The 18,892-nt window shown below is 38.6% G+C and overlaps 3 protein-coding genes across 4 annotated transcripts; 1 reads left to right on the top strand and 2 right to left on the bottom strand.

The window, feature by feature from the left end:
• Nucleotides 1–1,146: 1,146 nt before the first annotated feature.
• On the bottom strand, nucleotides 1,147–7,914 carry LOC118274834 (protein GUCD1). The gene is made up of 5 exons (XM_035592564.2): nucleotides 7,535–7,914; nucleotides 7,098–7,284; nucleotides 6,764–6,854; nucleotides 6,122–6,309; nucleotides 1,147–5,674 (listed from the first exon to the last, which is right to left on the bottom strand). Exons 1-5 carry the CDS (start codon nucleotides 7,548–7,550, stop codon nucleotides 5,485–5,487), a joined length of 672 nt encoding a protein of 223 aa, XP_035448457.2. The 5' UTR covers nucleotides 7,551–7,914; the 3' UTR covers nucleotides 1,147–5,484.
• Nucleotides 7,915–8,072: 158 nt separating this feature from the next.
• On the top strand, nucleotides 8,073–12,384 carry LOC118274460 (2-methoxy-6-polyprenyl-1,4-benzoquinol methylase, mitochondrial). Its single transcript, XM_035591939.2, has 7 exons — nucleotides 8,073–8,688; nucleotides 9,012–9,161; nucleotides 9,366–9,492; nucleotides 9,817–9,955; nucleotides 11,540–11,628; nucleotides 11,982–12,093; nucleotides 12,207–12,384. Exons 1-7 carry the CDS (start codon nucleotides 8,490–8,492, stop codon nucleotides 12,306–12,308), a joined length of 918 nt encoding a protein of 305 aa, XP_035447832.2. The 5' UTR covers nucleotides 8,073–8,489; the 3' UTR covers nucleotides 12,309–12,384.
• Nucleotides 12,385–12,517: 133 nt separating this feature from the next.
• Nucleotides 12,518–18,696, bottom strand: LOC118274461 (serine/arginine-rich splicing factor 1A). 2 transcript variants are annotated; one of them, XM_035591941.2, is made up of 5 exons: nucleotides 18,363–18,696; nucleotides 16,034–16,397; nucleotides 15,272–15,357; nucleotides 14,914–15,021; nucleotides 12,518–14,444 (listed from the first exon to the last, which is right to left on the bottom strand). In XM_035591941.2, the coding sequence occupies exons 1-4, from the start codon at nucleotides 18,539–18,541 to the stop codon at nucleotides 14,919–14,921; spliced, it is 732 nt and encodes a 243-aa protein (XP_035447834.1). In that variant the 5' UTR covers nucleotides 18,542–18,696; the 3' UTR covers nucleotides 12,518–14,444; nucleotides 14,914–14,918. The 2 variants fall into 2 exon arrangements, with proteins under 2 accessions (XP_035447834.1, XP_035447833.1); XM_035591940.2 differs by having other exon boundaries at nucleotides 12,518–13,801.
• Between the last annotated feature and the right edge of the window lie 196 nt (nucleotides 18,697–18,892).

Raw genomic sequence — 18,892 nt, 5'->3', positions numbered from 1 at the left:
CATAGAATGTTCGACGTGATTCTTTAATTTGACATAACTTTTTTATTTATGAACCGATTGACATGAAACAAACACTAAATGTAAATTTAAGCATCCCACAATATATTCGTGAAAACCGCATCCAACTCGGATCAGCCGTTTCTGAGATTAGCGCGCACAGACGAACAGACAAACAGACAAACAGACAAACAGACAAACAGACAAAAAAAAAGTTAATTACATTTTTGGGTTCGACATCGACATAACAATAACCCCTGCTATTTTTTTTATTTTTATTTTCAATGTACAGACAGCACTTTTCTACGATTTTATTATATGTATAGATTACAGCAACAAGAAAGAGATAATAATAATTATGATTATCTGACTATCATTATAAAACTATTACGACAATAGTGCGAGAGAGACAACAGGATGACTTTGATTTATAATTTGGTCTTTAGTTTTTGGTCGGGGGTGTAACTGCGTGACGGTGGATTTTCGAAATGTCTCTGGTCGGGTGTCTCCCTACTTGTGTGTTTGTGACGCTGCCCGTGTTGGACAATATGCCGTTTACCTGCCAATGTTAGGAATGAATACCTACCTAGGTACTTATTAAGCCACCTGCGTAAATACAACTCGTAGACTATTCATGACAATTTGAATTTGCGTATTCTTTTGCTGCACTGCGTAACGGGTTACCGGGGCTCCGGCGCGAAAAGCAGGAGTAGGAACGGGGTGGTTTTTAGTCAGTAAGAGTCTGAAATAAATACAACTTAATAAAGTCGTATTTATTATGACACATTTAGGTAATTCGTGTTATCAGAATATTCTAAATAATTATGTAGATTGAGACTATGACGAAAAGAACGGTAAATTCTGAGTCAATCAGAGTGAATTTTGTGTTTCCTCTACAAATAATGGTGAACGGTGATACATCGCATCACGATGCACCGTGTAGAATGACATCACACCTTTCGAACATTTTATACATAGTAATTAGTAATGACGTATTTTTACCTTACAACTCCACGCTTTTTTACCTTAGGCATCGGAAAATCCAATCACCAATATTAAGTATTATTTGACTGTGTTATTTTAAATACCTATTTCCCTATAGCTGATAGAATTAAACTCATGTTTATCAAATTAAATAAAAACAAAATGCATAGTTTTAAATAATTTATTTTCCTTACAAAATATGTACTTATACGGTACTTAGCATAGTTTATTTAATCTTATTTACATACATCACATTTCATTTTGTCGTCTTGATTGATATACCACCAGACTTATTATCATTCTATACATATTACTGACTTAGTCTAGGATTTCTCAGTGCCACATTCATCCTGAATGGTGATTCAACATGCAAGGATTTTTGAGGAAATATTTGCAGATCGTGTAAGATTGCGCCTTTCTGTGAAGGTGCATTGAAGGTTACTCATACAATACGAAATTCCCATTTTTTTTGGACCAAGCCGGTAAACGAGCAGACGTATCATCTGATGGTAAGCAATCGCCGCCGCCCATGGACACTTGAAACACCAGAGGCGTTACAAGTGCGTTGCCGGCCTTTTGGGGGTAAGGAATGTAAGGGTTGTTGGGGAATCGGGGATTGGGAAGGGGAAATTAGGCCTCCGGTAACCTCACTCACACAACATAAGCGTTGTTTCACGTCGGTTGTCTGCTCGGCCGTGGTATCACTCCGGTCGAGCCGGCCCATTCGTGCCGAAACATGGCTCTCTCACACTTAAAAAAAAATACTATAAATACAACAATCAATAGCTCACTATTGGAAGTTAAGTAGGTATGGATATCGGCCAAATCCCGGAAACATTGGGTAGTTCCCGTACACACGGGGATAAAGAGCGGGGAATACCTGTCTACATCCAATCTGGCATATTTTTTAACAGATTTTCAACCCTATGTATGTAGACTAATAAATTAAATTGGAGTGTTTGTTTGTAGTGCATGTACCTCTGTCTTACCTACATTAAAAATAACAAAGACGATATTAATATGTTCATTGGCTACATCTAGACATACAATACAATCAATTTCCCACCTTACACATAATAAAATTAACGTTCATTTCACCTCGCATATGTATTAGTGCCCATGTTGCATTGCATCACATATTTTTTTATTTAATTTTTGTCACGCGTTTTATTCCTAAAAGAGGTAGGCAGAGGTCCACATAAAACCATGTACCTAATACACTCAGTCTCAAGAACAACATCTGAAGTTTGATTCCTGGTTAAGCAGAAACGCTGTGCGTAACCTATATTATTTCGGCGTCATACATGACTAGTGAAAAGTGGGGTGTTCCGTTTAATAATGTGCACCTCTGTATACACACGCGTTACATTTGTCTATATTTCCCAGCAGTCTTAGACGCGATAAGTTTATTTTGATACATACGTTTATTGGTACTTGGCAAGATGAATAGACTTGTCCCCAATTAAGACTTAAATAACTAATTATTTATAGCAAACAGGCTACAAAATAGCTTCATTACACAATAATAAATTAGATATCGGCCATAATATGGCAGGATATGCGGAGAATGAATTATTGTAACACAAATTGCGCCATATTTTTGTAAATACATTGATTGATTGATACATACATGGTCCATATTTCGTGTCCTACATAATATTACTGGCGAACGTATCGTCAAATGTTTTATCCCCGAAGGGGTAAGCAGAGGTGCACATAATAGCACGTAATGCTACTGTATAATGTACGGCTACTTTTCACCATTACCTACTGTTATCATTTATAACTTCCATGTTATGAGGGTGAGACTATTGCCATATACCAGACACAAACCGAAAAAAGCTTAGTAGTACTTTGCCCGACCCGGGAATCGAAACTGAGACTCCTTGCCCAGCCGACGCACTTGCAACCACTCGACCAACGAAGCAGTATAACTGGTAGAAAGTGGGAATAATGTAATTTATAGAAATATAGTAGCATCCATTATGCAATACATCAATTTGTTATTTACATATATACATCAGTAGTCTAAGTATTTATATCGTGGCCCTGGCCATGGATTGCACCATTGAGTATAATATACACGTGCTAGATAAATCCGATCTACTATCAAAACTACAACATTCACATATTACACAATAATACATCTTATTACTACAGCCTTAAAGTTTAATATAGCACAACGTTTTCATTAAGTGGTAAATCCCCAAGAATAGACGAAAATAGACAGAAATTATAGATTTTTCTGCTCTATGGTTTGTAAATACCCAGGTAAGGATGTGTTCACACTATGTTAGAGTTATAATTGAACGCAAAATTAAGTAACTGCGCAATAATATTAAGAATTTAATAAATTATTATTTACTTGATTTTTATATGATTTCTAAGTGGCATTTAAAGACAAGGCTGAAAATCTCGACTATTAAAACAACAATCAATAAATTTTCTAAATAGATTATCAACCTTATCAGTTTTGTTATAAAGCTCAAAATCAATAAATATGTAAAGGAATGTTAACTGTCAAGACTTGAAGGGCTGATTGACCATTGACCATCGCATTGCTCATAGCGTTACCGAAGTATCGATGTACCCAAATCTGTCAGATCTCTTTATTAGATTTACAACTTTACTGTTTTTGCAATAAAGATGAAAATGTATTGAATAATTTTGACAGCTGAGTGTATTTTGATGTGCTGGCTCTAGCTCTATACATAGTACCTATAGGACAATTATAAATTGTTAGCCTGTCACTTGGTAGAGAACTGTGATTGTAAAGTTCTTGTTAAATCTGTTAAAAGTGATCCGTGATAAATATTTAACACGTTATGTTTGTGTGTGTAGATAAGTAGTGCGTGGATTTTGTGTGTCATCAAAATTGTATATTATTGTGTAACTAATGGAAAATATAATTTTATTTAAAACTAAATTAATATAGGTACTTAGCTATAGTTATGTAATGTGTTTCAGGGTGATTGGGGGACCAAGAGGGGCAAAATGATTATTGACGTTGCATGAAGATATTGAAGAGCAAGGAACAGTCAATGCATCAGATAGACAAGAGATTTGAACTGAGAGACCAGCTGTAGTCAAGGTAAGCCTTGTTAATCATCTTTGAACTATTAGGATGTAAACAGTAAGTAAAGTTACTGTTATTACAATTAAAGTATTATTTTGTTCTGTGTGAAATGTGTTAAAGTAAAACATTTTGCCATATAACAGGCATAATTCCAACCACAGGTTGTCCTATCTTCTACTTATAAATAAAAATGTATTTCTGTTCATTAGTCTCGCTAAAACTCGAAAATGGCTGGACCGATTTGGCTAATTTTGGTGTTGAAGTACTTGTGGAAGTTCAAGGAAGGGTTAAGAGGCGATACAAAGTTTGCCGGGTCAGCTATTGTCTGATAAACACAAGAACCTATACTTGGCAGTCGCGCTATTGACGATACAGCTAGTAGAACATTTAACACATTACACATGGATGTAATGGAACTTATTCTGATAATACATAATATGTTATTAGTTAAAAAAAAAAAACAAAATCTAGTTGTCTCAGGATGTTCAGTCTCATGGTTACAACTATGAATATAAGTAACTATACTACCAATACCAGCTATATTTAAGAAAAAAATAATTATAATTATGTAAATAAACACAAGTAACATGTCGTGGCCACCTGCCTCTCATTTAATTTGCTGAGGTTTTGGATGACAGCGCATTTTATTTACAGACGGTTTTAAATGCCAACAAAAGGATAGTAGGTAGGTGGTACAGAAAAGTGCTATTTGGAGTGGCGAGATGTCACCTTACCTTACCTTTCAAAATTAATGTAGACATAAGTATAGCATAACAGTTCTATAGTATTTATTACTTACTTAATACGTTTTTTGCCATTTGTACACCACTGACTGACTTAAATAATTATGCAAATAATAGTCAACAAAACATTAACTTCAAATATTTACATTAGAGAAGTTCTCAAGCATACAATTTTGGAACATAAGCTAAGTATTTAGTAGCAAATCAGTACAACTTTATAGAAATGGCTGCATGTGATTTCTTAAAATTTAAGTTTGAGAGAGAAATTCTAGTAAATTACATTGATGACATATTTTATTCATAAATTTAACTATGTAAAGGCACAATTTATGACTTAGGTATATATACATATTTTATTAATAAAGGAATGGTTTATTTAATATTACGTGAATAAACGATAAGGTCTAATACAATTATTGTTATTAGCTGTAAACTGTCTACTCGACAACATTTCTAATATGTAATGACAATTCGAGTGTACTGTGGCATATGGCCCAAATCGACACTAGCGCCATCTGCTTTTAACATTTTCCGTCAGCTTTCAGAAAAAAACATACAGATAAATATAGAATCTCCTGCTTTTTCTGTAATCGGTTAAATATACGACTAGAGTTCCCGATAGTTCGGCTCTATCAGAGTCAGAACAGTGTCTTAGCTTAATATGAGTGGTTCTTGAAGGATCCGTTACCTGTAGTCCCTGTAGACGAGCACGGCGTCCATGTCGGTGCCGGAGGCGCGGTGCGCGCGCAGTAGTGTTGGGGCCGAGGCGGCGCACAGCCGCGCGGCCAGCGCCGGGTCGCGGTACAGCAGCTTACTGCCGCGGGCCCCCACCACCACGATGTAGTGCCCCGAGTAACTGCCGCCGAAACAACGTCTGCAGGCCACACAGGCGACGGTTATTGATGTAGGTAATAAGATAATCCTCGGTCTAGGTACATATTCGGTGATTTTCTTTTTTATGAAACACGCCGGTAATCGAGCAGACGTATTACCTGATGGTAAGCAATCGCCGCCGCCCATGGACACATGAAACACCAGAGGCGTTACAAGTGCGTTGCCGGCTTTTTGGGAGTTAGGAATTTAAGGGTTGTTGTTCGGGAATCGGGGATTGGGAAGATTGGGAAGGGGGGAATTGGGCTTCCGGTAACCTCACTCACACAACGAAACACAACGCAAGCGTTGTTTCACGTCGGTTTTCTGTGAGGCCGTGGTATCACTCCGGTCGAGCCAGCCTATTCGTGCCGAAGCATGGCTCTCCCACACTTAAGTAATAGATTAAAAACCATAAAATCAATAAAGTACATAGGTAAGCCCTGTTTACCTGAACTCAGCCTTCAATTTGTTATGCTTGCAGAGATCACAGACCAGCAGTGTAGCATCGACCAGCAATATAGCAGGACCTGATGTATGCAAGTGGAGGAGTAGGTCGCGGTAGCCGAGCGACTGCTTCCTCACGTGGATGCCCCGGGACGTCGCCTCGTCGAACCGACGTAGCACTCGGTCACGGTCCTGGGGACAAAGTTACCTACTAATTATATTTAAATCATCACACTAATATTATGGGATGTTTGTCAATCAATCATGCTGAAACTACTGAATGGATTTTAATGAAATTTGGTATCCATACAGGGCTGATGCTTATGAGCTGACTAGGGTGATAGGATACTTTGATTCCACGGGCACGCGAAACAGGCGAAACCACATGCACGAAGCTTCTGCATGTGGTTTCGCCTGTTTCTACAAATTCCCTATTAATAATAAAAACTAGCTAGTTTAATAGGGAATTTTAATGTGCAAAACAGAAAGGCAAGTTCAATTTTAATGTTAAAAAAATATACTTTGTTTTGTAATATTTTCTTGTATACATTCAGACTTGTGACTACAGTTTTAATAATTTCCTGGCAACAATTTGTTATAAGTGCCGAAAGTAATAAAAAGATAAAATATGTGAGTAGAAGCATACCATATGAATAATTCTGTCATAGTATCCGTGTCTCCTGCAGTCTTCATTCACTCCCAGTGTTGTGGTGTACATGCTATGCTTGATGCCAAATCTGCACGAAATCATTTCATTTGTACAATTATTAATCTCTGAAATTACTGTTCCGAATTGAATAATTCATGGTTTAGATGATTCTCGATAAATGGACTATCCTACATAGTCCATTTATCTAGGATGCTTATAGGCTATAAATATCACACTATAATCAATAGGAGCCAAACAGAGCTGGTGAAACCGCACCAAAGTTCCTAGTGAATAAATGCAGTAGGTACGACTTTAGCCTTCCTGATCTCACCTCTTCAATAGATAACACAGGTCTATAGTCCACGTAGACTGTCTGAAGCCCTCCTCCTCGCAGATATCCTCGAAGTTGTTGAGCATCTCCTCTCTCTGTTCTCTTGGCAGCATCATCAGCACACAGGACACTCCGCAGTCCCAGTTGTATCGCTGCTGGTAATGCTCCACATTGTGTTCCACGTATTCTAAGGACACAACATGTTTATTAGTTAGTTTATAATGTTTTAAATTCATTTTAAATTCAAATTACCTAATATGACATTAGTAAGCTTTAATTTCATAAAAATATGTGATTATTGCTCAAGGAACCAAAGTTTATGCATCTAGTTAGAAATTTGGTAACTTGCCGGTATAACGCATAACATTCTTCAATATTTTATCTAGTAAGTAATTAAACTATAAATAGTGGGTACGGATTTAAAAATGTTTACTTACTTTCACTCGCAGACATTGTAGCCCAACAAATTCCACACTAGAAGAAGTAGTTCACATGTTAGTTTATCACTTCCTATTTGCTTGTTTATCTATTTTCCTAATAAATCTGACTCACCCGATATTATTACTGTTTATTTACAGTTTGCGACTTTTCTAGTGTTTCCAGATTTCGCCTATAAAATTGCCTTCATTAGTGAATGACATTGTTTTTATAATAATTCGGGTACCTAGTTGAACTAGATTAATATTATGAATCGGAACTAGAGATTGTATTTTCGTCCTAGGTTCGATGGGTTCGATCGATCACATAATATATTGACCATAATTATATTCACATTAATTCAACTACAAAAAAATTTAAAATCATCTCTTACGGCCGTCCTTATTTACAAATAAGGACGGTAGTTGCACAGTTGTCTTTGTATTTATTTAAAAATGTTTGATACTTGTATTATTTAGCTTGTAGATGTATATTGGAATAAACGTTTAAATGTACATTGTTTGAATAATAAATAATTTGAATTAAATTGAAAAATAACTTTACACTTGCGCTGTTCTCGATAAAATCATTTTCGAAATATCCTCTGATACAGGGAAATTCCTTAATTGGTAACTCAGATCTACGGTTTTTGACAACCACGTTTTGTTGTGAGTAGTGAAAGGCCATTTTTATTAAGTTTTCTATCTGAATCTTAGGTAATCAATAACCGAGATGTATGAAAATAATGTTGCAAATTGATTTATTTAAAGGAACTAATAGAAGGATAATGGGTAAAAAAATAACGTTAGTAAAATAACATAAAACTTAAACTAACAAAACGTAACACTGACAGTGGCGTTGTTACGTCAACTGTCAATGTCAAATCATCTTTAGAAGAATCAGCTGGTTGAGTGATTTTTATTCATTCATATTTGGTTATCTTGCAGGGGATTTAAAATATTTCAGTAATTAACGATGGCGTTAAGAACGAGGATACTTAAATTATCGAATTTACGATGTGTAACGCAGCAGGCATCAAGGCTCCGTGCTATGAGTACTCAAAGTACTCAAACATCGCCCAAGGAAGGCCCTGCGACCGCGACAGAGGAAATGAAACCTGGCCAAACACATTTCGGATTCCAAGTCGTAGCAGAAGAAGAGAAAACCAAAAAAGGTAATATATTTCCATTCTCTGTATGCGTAGTCATTTCTCTGTACACTATAAGTAGATCATTTCATTCAGTTTTGTGTAAAAATTCTTAACTATGAATCTCATATTGTAAGTACACTACATTTTCAAATATTTCAATAAGAATGGTTAAGATAACTAAAACTCTACTTATAAGGATTCTCAGTGTCCAAAAGAGCTGTTCTTGAACAACTTTATTTATTAGAGCACCCAGCCACTCTAATAAGACTTTTCTTAGTTACGAATTTTGTTGTGGCTTCCAATATCGACGCGAGACTTTGTATCTAACATTTGTTGCAATATTTCAGTCCACGAAGTATTCGAAACTGTAGCAGAGAAGTACGACCTGATGAATGATGTGATGTCCATGGGCATCCACCGGATGTGGAAGGATATCTTCATGTGCCGGCTGGCACCACAGCCAGAGACTAAACTGTTGGACATGGCGGGTGGCACAGGTGGGAGCCTTTAACTTCTTTTTTGGTGGATTAAAATTACTATAACTACTAGAATGACATACAACTTTATGTAATAGTCTGATTACCCTTCAAAAACAATACTGAATGAACAAACAATAAGATAATGTTTTGTATCCTTTTTATGGTTATGTTCATCAATCTTGTTTCTGTTGAACCTAATTAACATTGTGTATGATATTCCAGGTGACATAGCATTCAGATACATAAAGTACCTGCAGAACCTGGGTCCGTCACAGGGCACACACAGCAGTGTCACAGTCTGCGACATCAACCAGGCCATGTTGGATGTCGGCAAGCAGAGGGCACAGAAGTAAGTTTGTTATTTTTACATTATATTTTATGATAGGGTAATAGAGTTGAAAATTGATTGAATAAAAATTTTGAAGATTGTGATCCTGTAGAAGTTGATTACAGCTGTAATAAGCCTACATATTTTTTAGTCTCAATACTTGTAATGACCTGCATGTGTATAAGATTGTATTTTTAAATGTCTAGGGATCTAATCTGTGATCTCATGCTCGACAGTCGCACTTTAACTTTCTTATGATCTAACATCAGGTCTCGAGTTTACCATTAACAAACACGCAACTAAGGACTTTTACACGTTTTTTGAATTGAGTGTGTGTTGTTCCAGACTAGGCTACACGCCAGAGTCGTGCGGTGTGGAGATAAACTGGAAGTGTGCTGACGCGGAGCGGCTCGACCTGCCCGACGACAGCTACACCGCCTACACCATCGCGTTCGGCATCAGGAACTGCACTCACATTGACAAGGTAGACTATTGAACTATTTTACAATGGTTTTAAATTCAAAATTGTCTCTGAATGCATTTTTTTTTTTTTTTTTTATCAAGCCTACACTAGGATTTTATGTGATGTCGACAAATCGAATCCACGATAAACGTCGCGCAGCATCGTCAACCCATTGCGCCAGACACAGACTTAAGCCCGAATACTCAAACGCTACTCAATTTTAAGTTGCCCCTGTGTGGGCGCCGAACCTGATGCGGCGGCCAGCTCGGACGCTGCTCACGTCTCAGAGGGTCATGGCCATCCGAGTGATCCGTGGATATCGCACGATCTCCGGGGAGGCGGCGAACCTCCTTGCCGGATTACCGCCGTGGGATTTGGAGGCGAAGGTGCTCGCGCGCGTGTTCAGTTTGCGCGCCGACGCGTGTCGCCGGGGCGAAACTCCACTGCCGCGCCAGATCAGTGCGTGGCGGGACGAGCTCCGGCGCGATCTCATGGCGGAATGGCAGCAACGACTGTCGCAACCGAGGGCTGGGCTCGCTGTCATCGCAGCGGTAAGTCCCCTCTTTGAGGAGTGGCTAGAGAGGCGCCACGGCGTCCTCACCTACCGCCTGACGCAGGTGCTTACCGGACATGGGAGTTTCGGTAGGTTCCTGTTCCTTATTGGGCGGGAGGAAACGCCCGGGTGTCATCACTGTGATGACCGCCCGGAGGACACGGTAGAACATACGGTGGCGGTGTGCCCTGCGTGGGCTGAGCACCAGCCAAGTCCTCAGGGATGTGGTCGGCGACGGTGACCTCTCGCGCCCGGCACTGGTTCAGGCCATGGTGCGGAGCTAGAGGGACTGGGATGCCGTCTCCTCCTTCTGCGAAGCAGTCATGCTAGCTAAGGAGGAGGCGGGGCGCGTGAGAGAACAAACCTCCTCACGCCCCAGCCGTCGCGAGAGACAGTCCGGGCGTCGGGGATCGCGAGACGATCTCCGGCCACCGTAAGTGCGGGCCTGCGGACGGCGAGCAAGGGTAGCTCACCGCCCGAACAGAACCAGACCCGTGCGTGCGGCGCGTCGCGTTCCGCGCGCGCCTCAAAGAGCCATCAGACCACCACAGATGGGGCCCAGCAGGGCTGATGCCTGATCCGGAGCTGCGGACTACCTAGCGGGTTTACCGGGGCTCCGGCTCGAAAAGCAGGAGAAGGAACGGGGTGGTTTTTAGTCAGTAAGAGTCTGACACTCCCTCTCGCCTCGCCCAAGGCGAGAAAAGTCATTGGATGATTTTCCCCCCTCAAAAAAAAAAAAAAAAATCTCAATTTTAAGTTGTACTTAAATATCGTGCTATCTCTGTCATTTTATAAAGAATAATTGATAATTGATAGTGACAGAACTACATTTGAGAGCGTCTTAATTGAGTACCGTAAAATGGGGTGAATAGGGATCGAGAGGTGAATAGGGACAGAAGAGGGGTGAATAGATACTATGAAGAATTTCCCTATACCTATTCACCTCTCTTCTGTCCCTATTCACCTCTCGATCCCTATTCACCCCGTTTTACTGTAGCGTTTGAGTATTTGGGCATTAGCCCTGAGATAATATTATAATACATGTTCCACAGGTATTGGAGGAAGCATACAGAGTCCTGACGCCAGGTGGTCGCTTCATGTGCCTGGAATTTAGTCAACTGCCGAATGATACGCTGCAGTGGTATGTATACCTGTACCTTCCTACTATCTACCCTTGCCCTAACTATCATCATCATCAGCCGGGAGACATCCACTAATTAAATATCCTCCCATAAAATATCATGACGGTTTTATTAAGCTTGACCTGCTCGTTTGTTTGTTGAATTTAACCCCTTCTGACGTCTGATCGATCTGATATAATATGGCACACACTCTTTTGATGACCATAAAACACTTTAAAAAGTATTTCTATATATTACTTGTTTTACTTGTTGTATCTAAGAATGCATAAGCGACAATGCCCGAGGATCGAACTCGGGACCTAGTTCTGCAGTCACGCTGAACCTACTAAAGTATTGTTACATTGTTTCTCAGGGTATATGACCAGTACTCGTTCCAAGTGATCCCTGTGTTGGGGCAACTGTTTGCGGGGCAGTGGAAGCCATACCAGTACCTCGTCGAGAGCATACGACAGTTCCCTAATCAGGTATGTTCTAATACTAGCAAGTAACACTCCCATAAGCTGGAGGGTGGCCTAATAAAGCTTGTGTTTGATATGCTTAGTCAATGTTTCCTTTCAAATACTTACATTTTTCACAGGAGAAATTCAAATCGATGATAGAAGACGCCGGCTTCCGACAGGTGACCTATGAGAACCTGACGTTTGGCACATGCGCCATACACTCCGGGTTCAAGATATAATGGTCCTCAGGCTGTTGGTGTTCATTAAGTTTTATACTATTTAGGAGACTGTAAATATAGGAGGTATTTATATTGAGTTGTGTCTAATTTGTTTCCCTTATTTATGAGTTCCTTCTCCACAGACCACATCTTGTAATGCAACCAGAATGCTATGAAAATCGTAAGTTGATGAGATAAGGGAATTATAGCAAGGAATAATAATGCAGGGATTCTTTTGTAAGGAATTTATTAAGTCCATCAAAGTGCGTTGGTCTTTGGAATGCTGATCCAGTTCCTATATTACAATATGTATGTCCACACATTATATCTATGATATATCGAGCGTCCGCGACGCACACTTTACAATACATTTGTGATTTAACTTTGTGTTCCTAACATCACATCTCACAATTACAATCTGTATCAATTACATGTCAATTTTAAAACTATCCATTTCGGTCATCCATTCAAACACACGTCTCGTATCGCTGTCACGCAGGTAGGTTGTATGAAAAGCTCGTAAAGCATGCTAATTATTTATATATGACACTGAGTTGTTAGGTTCTAACACACTAATGAGCAAAGCTAATAGAAAATATCTCTCATAATCGTCATTGAACCGAAGTCCTACGTCTAGGAAATAAACGGCAGACATCGAGAAGCAAATAAAGTGTGAGTTAAGGATATCCAAACAAACATTAATACTCTGTACCGAGCGTGCACTCAACATAAGTTATTTTGCAATTAATTTGAATGTCATACCCAAAGGTCCTGATCCTGTCCAGCGCGGAAGGTGCGAGGTGCCGGCCGCGCCGACGATCCAATACCAAATCCAACATCCAAAAGGGACAATACATCCACGCGACAAATATTCAAATGTCCGCCAGAGATCCGCCGGTGCGGTCCGATCCGATCCGATCCTACACGCGAGGCCTCTACGGCATCCTGACTCACACCTCCAGCCAAGCACATCCAATGATTTCCATTAGAGGATGAAACAAAAGAAAATGCTTTTAATTATAAACAGTCAACTTGTAAATGTAATCGAGAGTCGTCCGCGTCGCGGCCTGCGCCCCCCGACACGTGAGTCGAGGGACGCAGGCGGCGGCCCGGACGTGCGCCGGACGACACGGCTCGCGCACCTTCAATCCCAATATTATATTTACTTCCAATTTTATACACTACTTCAACAACATCCGAGTACCTTATTACATAGTTACATTTAGTGAAACGACATATGTAGAAACAACCTCATCCGATTTTAACAATGAATTAGTTGCTGTCAACAAATAGTTCATCAAGTTAAGTTTGCTAAATCATCTAGAGATCTTATAGGTATAAGTAATTTAATGTTAAAATCAGTTCGAGGATCGTTTCTATGTACCCCGTGTCACGTAAAGGGTCATTGTATGTAAAGTACGTGTGGCAGCGATGTCGTCCCGCAGTGTACGGTACATGTATGTCTTATGTCTACGTGAGGCTGTCCGCTGCCGCCGGCGCCGTCGCTCCGTCCGCTGTCGAAATATAGACCTTCAGTTCACATGCCGTGGGACGGCACCACTACTAACCACATGGAACCACTCTCACATGCAGGTGCCACTAGTATCGCTCCCAGTACTGGCAAGCGGGCGACGCGTCGGTAGGTTCCATGTGGTTACTAATCAGTGCTCACTGATAACGATGAGTAAGGGCTGAGATTCACTCACTTCCTCATCAAATTCAAAGAGTTCATTAAATCCAGACTAACTCAAAAATAATGATTGGAATTGAGAAAAAATTAGTACAAGATATAAATATGTATATAACTGTACTTATAATATGATTGTAAGATAAACGAAATAAAAAATATTAATCTATAAAAAAATCAGTCTTTTGGCCTAAGATATAAAATATTGATATGAAGCACAAAATAAACGAGTTACGCAAGGCAAAACAAACCAAAGAGTATTGAATATTGATAAAGCTAAGTCTCAATGATACCATTGCCAAGTATGTCTGTCCCGCAAACCTGATGAATCCACATGAAATCCAAATCCTTAAGTTACAATCCAAATCCTCAAGTCCAGAGATATTTTCAATTATTTGCAAAAGTCCTGAGTAGTCCAGTGTTATTTTCAACAAGCTGACAACTGCTATATCCAGTGAATCCTTCCATTACTGTAAATATAGCTGTGGCTTGCGTGACAATATTTCCAAAATATATTTCAATCAATTCAGAATAATTATTACAAAAACATATTTTTGACTAAAGATATGTGTTAATTTATATTCAAATATTGTTAACAGCTAACCGTAAGTTAACTACAATTTGTAACATTTATCAAATGTAATTATTTATGATTAATTTAGCAATGACTTCACACCACAAAAATTTATGTAAGGTAAATAGTGTATCAGAAAAATATATTATTAATATTTATATATTTAGTTTTAATTGCTCGTATAATATATTTATTTCATTATTATGAGTTTTATATCTAAAACCAAAAAATGGTGAATACTTTGTGCAAAGCTACAAAATGTATTCCCATTGCGAATGATGGGTTATCGTTGTATTCGCGTTATCAGATGTAGGTAATATAAGATGGGATGACATGAGTCGTGGCAGTGGTGCGTGTGTACCGACCTGTCTCAGTAGTTGTGGCTGCGGCTGCGGCTGCGGGAGCGCGAGTAGCTGCGCCGCACCGGCGAGTACGTCGGGGACCCGCGCCGCCGCGGGGAGTACGACCGGGACCTGCAACCATACACAGATCAATATCTTGTCTATCCATCATCTATGTCCACTTCAGCATGTTACACAGCTGCTTTACTATACATGCATATGATAAATCACAAATAATGCATTTACGAAAACACAAATGAAGCAAGTGAGACTAATCCGTGGCCCATAAGATATTTAGACCAGATACATTATCATCTTGCAAAACATTGACTACTAAAAAAGTTGGCATTGTGACTGTAGACTGAAAGATTGAGTGGCTTACCTATCTCGGTCCCCACTGTAACGGTCAGCGCCACCGCCGCCGCCACCACCGTAGTCCTCCTTGACGCGGATATACGATACCTCGCCCTGAATAAAAACAAACAAAATTAACAATCAGTATAATAGCCAGTTGAAATTTTGATACCAATAAATAGCAAACTAAATTATAATCAATTAAAAAAAGGCGAAGGACAAATCTCGAAAAGCATTGTTTGTTAACCTATGATTACCAAAAGAGTACAAGAAGTATTAACCTTGTCCTTGTACACACTATAATTTTTGTTTATCTTATACATTAGCAAATTAACTATGTATTATTTCCACTTTTCCATCAATCACAAAGCTAGCACAAAAGGCAAAACAGTTTACAGAAAATGAGTATACATTATTTTATTTCTGATTGAATGGATATTCCAACAGTTATTAGCATAATTAAGGTTCATTAACCTTGTTCAATGAGTCGTAGCCATAGGCTGATACTTGGGGTGAAACCCCTTGTAACCGAGTTAGATCAATAACATGCTATACATATGTATGTACACAAGCGAGGCCAGCATTTTACCTGGGCTTCTGAACTTATTAATGGACTTGTCAAGTTTTCGGCGCAATAATCGAAACTATCGCGTGATAATTGTCGTAGATAGGGAAGCAACTTTCCATGTTAGGGGAACTAAATGGTGTAGTAGTTAATTGTGGAACTTTGTTTTACAAGAGAAAATTAAGTAGTTTTTTTTAGATATTTCAGGTTGGTATGGACTCTCACCTCGTGACTCCTGAATCTAGAATCATCCAGCTTCTTGACAGCATACTTCATGTCTTCATGACGCAAGAACTCGACCACACCGGTGCCATCTTTAAAGGTGTCAGCGAAACAGACATCACCAGCTTCTCTCATGTGGTCCTTCAGATCCTGCCAGGATCCTGATGGAGGAAGTCCGGTGACAAGTACGCGATGTTCAGAGCGACGAGCAGGCGGCCCTCTCGTTGCCGTGCGTGCTCCGAAGCGCTCAGGGCCACCACGTCCTCCCCGGCCACCGCCACCGCCTCCACCGCGTGGGAACTCTACGCGTAGGCGGTATCCATCATAATCATAACCGTCACGAGCACGGACTGCATCATCTGCATCTCTGTCAACAAAAATAGTTATTTTAGTAAATATTTCATACATATGCCTTATTCACGCCGGTCTCCCATGGGGGTAAGCAGAAACAATGGACTGCCAATTGTTACAACTTCTACTATTAGAGTCAATATTTCATGGGATGGAATTACAAATCATACTTTACTAGCAACTCGCTCTAGCTTAGCATGGGTGTAATGGTGATATATTAAGCACTAGCTACTTCCGCGCGGTTTCACCCGCTCTGCTCGGTTCCTATTGATCGTAGCGTAATGATTTATAGCCTATAACCTTCCTCGATAAATGCGCTTTCCAACACAAAAAGAATTATTCAAATCGGACCCGTAGTTCCTGAGATTAGCGCGTTCAAACAAACAAACAAACAAACTCTTCAGCTTTATAATATTAGTATAGATGTATTATACATATAAACCTTTCTCTTAAATCACTATCTATTAACGGCTTGACTGCTGGTATATGAGACACAATAGAAAACACATTGTGTCTCACATGGATCTGTGTTCCGGCATACAATGGGTTAAAACAAATCTCATCAAAAGTAGTTTTAAAGATTTAAGCATACAAAGGGACATCGCGAAGAAAAAATGACTTGGTTTTATACTATGTAGTGATTATAGTATCCATTTACTATTGTATGCAATCAATGAAGGAAAATGTAGGTGTTTGTGTTTAGTATACAGTAAAAACACTTACTGCCACACTCAGAGTCATTTAATGCTTACTTAAACTATTCCTTAGTAATGATTTTGTATGGAAAACAATTGCTAAGGACTGGGTTAAGTAACCATTAAATGACTCTGAGTGTGCGAGTTACTGATGGCTGACATTTATAGAGGATTTAAACATGCTGTGCTATTTATGTGTTATTTTAAATAAGTGACAGTAATATTTTTCTTCAACAATAAAGCAATGTAATTAAAGAAAATGTTTATGTTGAAGATCCACTGAAGTTTTACATGTCACTGATAAACAAGACTATAGATAACAACACAGGCAACACAACTTGTTTATCGTCACATGTCTTGTTATCAGTAACAGCATAAGTAAATGGGTAAACATTCATGGTGATTAAGAAATGGCATTTTCTTGTAATGTGGTGATTACTGATAATACTATATTCTTGTAATATGGTGATTATTGATAATACCATATTCTTGTAACATGGTGATTACTGATAATGCCATATTCTTACAAAAACAAATATAAAATCACCACATGGTCAAAAGGGAAAATTGCCTAAATAGATAACTGGTGATTTATATAACTTGACCTAAGTTGAATGGAGTTTCAGTTAATAACTTGAAAATGTTCTAGATCATAACTAGAACTAGATTCTTGATAAGATTGTTAATTTCAGTCATATTTCTACATAGAACAGCATTCATAATACTGCCCAAGTGACAAAGATTCTGTTTGTCATAATTGACTTCATATTATATGATTCAGTGACACTGTATGCTTTATCTCTTGAATATAGTTGTTTTTGGTTTCATTACTTATCACATTGCTATTAATTGGAGATGACATACATCCAGTGTTCAGTTATACATGTTATTATTTTCACAGCAATTATTATTATTTACTGCGCTTACTGCTCATAGCTGCGTAATAATTATTGATCACTTAATAATATGATTAAATTCACGTTTCGTGTTGTTTAACTTTTCCTCCTCATCTAATTACAAATTCATTATGGCTGCTTGATGCACGTCATTTTTGATCATTGAACTTAAGATGTTTTTTTTACAAAATACGTAATTTTATCTAGATTTAAGAGATGGAAATTAGGTCACTTATTCTACAGCACTAAAAGCTTCAATTTTGTATGTGTATCTGTGTACACAACAAAAAAAATACCACTATTCTGTCTATACCTAGTAACTTCGTAAACTATTTTCTCTGAACAACACAACAGTTCGAAATTTAAAATAATAGTTAATTAAATGATTACCTGGGATCTTCAAATTCTACAAATGCGAATGGTGGTCCTTTTCTGTTCTTCAAATCCACAAATGTAACTTTGCCGAATTTGTAAAATAGATCTTGAATGTCCTTTGTCCTTATGTCGGGAGGGAGATTGCCGACATATATTCTGCACTCATTTCGGTTGCTGCTGCTTCCACCAGACATTTTGACTTGTTTTATGCACAAATTGAGAGGAACTTCGCGTTATTTTTGTGAATTCTTAGATAACGCTTCAACGTCTCATTCGCGTACCTATAAAATATGGCGTCTGATACTGATTTGATCAACTAACCGGGCTGGCTGACAGCTCATAAGTAGGAAGGAAACGGATGCGGCTTCGCTTGACAGTACGCCATGTTGTCTATGGATCTTTTATTTTTTATTTCTAGTCCAAAATAATAGAAATTATTATTTTAAAATGAATAGTATCTTAATATTAATTTTTAAATAGCGTTAAAGTTTTATATTGACTTATTTAATGCAATAATCTTCGTATGAAACCAACGTAATACCAAA

This window comes from Spodoptera frugiperda, chromosome 11, assembly GCF_023101765.2.
Source record: "Spodoptera frugiperda isolate SF20-4 chromosome 11, AGI-APGP_CSIRO_Sfru_2.0, whole genome shotgun sequence".
Lineage (NCBI taxonomy): Eukaryota > Metazoa > Arthropoda > Insecta > Lepidoptera > Noctuidae > Spodoptera > Spodoptera frugiperda.
The sequence above is the reverse complement of the archived record's forward strand: the minus strand, read 5'-3'. Positions and strand labels throughout refer to the sequence as shown.

Bases quoted from the DNA above. Each gene is read 5' to 3' on its own strand.
- LOC118274461 (XM_035591941.2), bottom strand. From the start codon at position 18,541: ATGTCTGGTGGAAGCAGCAGCAACCGAAATGAGTGCAGAATATATGTC. The intron at 16,398-18,362 runs GTAATCATTTAA...TTTTGTTGACAG, and splicing joins GTAGAATTTGAAGATCCCAG to AGATGCAGATGATGCAGTCC. The intron at 15,358-16,033 runs GTGAGAGTCCAT...GTTTTTATTCAG, and splicing joins CTAGATTCAGGAGTCACGAG to GGCGAGGTATCGTATATCCG.
- LOC118274460 (XM_035591939.2), top strand. From the start codon at position 8,490: ATGGCGTTAAGAACGAGGATACTTAAATTATCGAATTTACGATGTGTA. The intron at 9,956-11,539 runs GTAGACTATTGA...CATGTTCCACAG, and splicing joins ACTGCACTCACATTGACAAG to GTATTGGAGGAAGCATACAG. The intron at 11,629-11,981 runs GTATGTATACCT...ATTGTTTCTCAG, and splicing joins CCGAATGATACGCTGCAGTG to GGTATATGACCAGTACTCGT.
- LOC118274834 (XM_035592564.2), bottom strand. The intron at 6,855-7,097 runs GTGAGATCAGGA...GATTTCGTGCAG, and splicing joins CTGTGTTATCTATTGAAGAG to ATTTGGCATCAAGCATAGCA. The intron at 6,310-6,763 runs GTATGCTTCTAC...CTTTGTCCCCAG, and splicing joins ATGACAGAATTATTCATATG to GACCGTGACCGAGTGCTACG.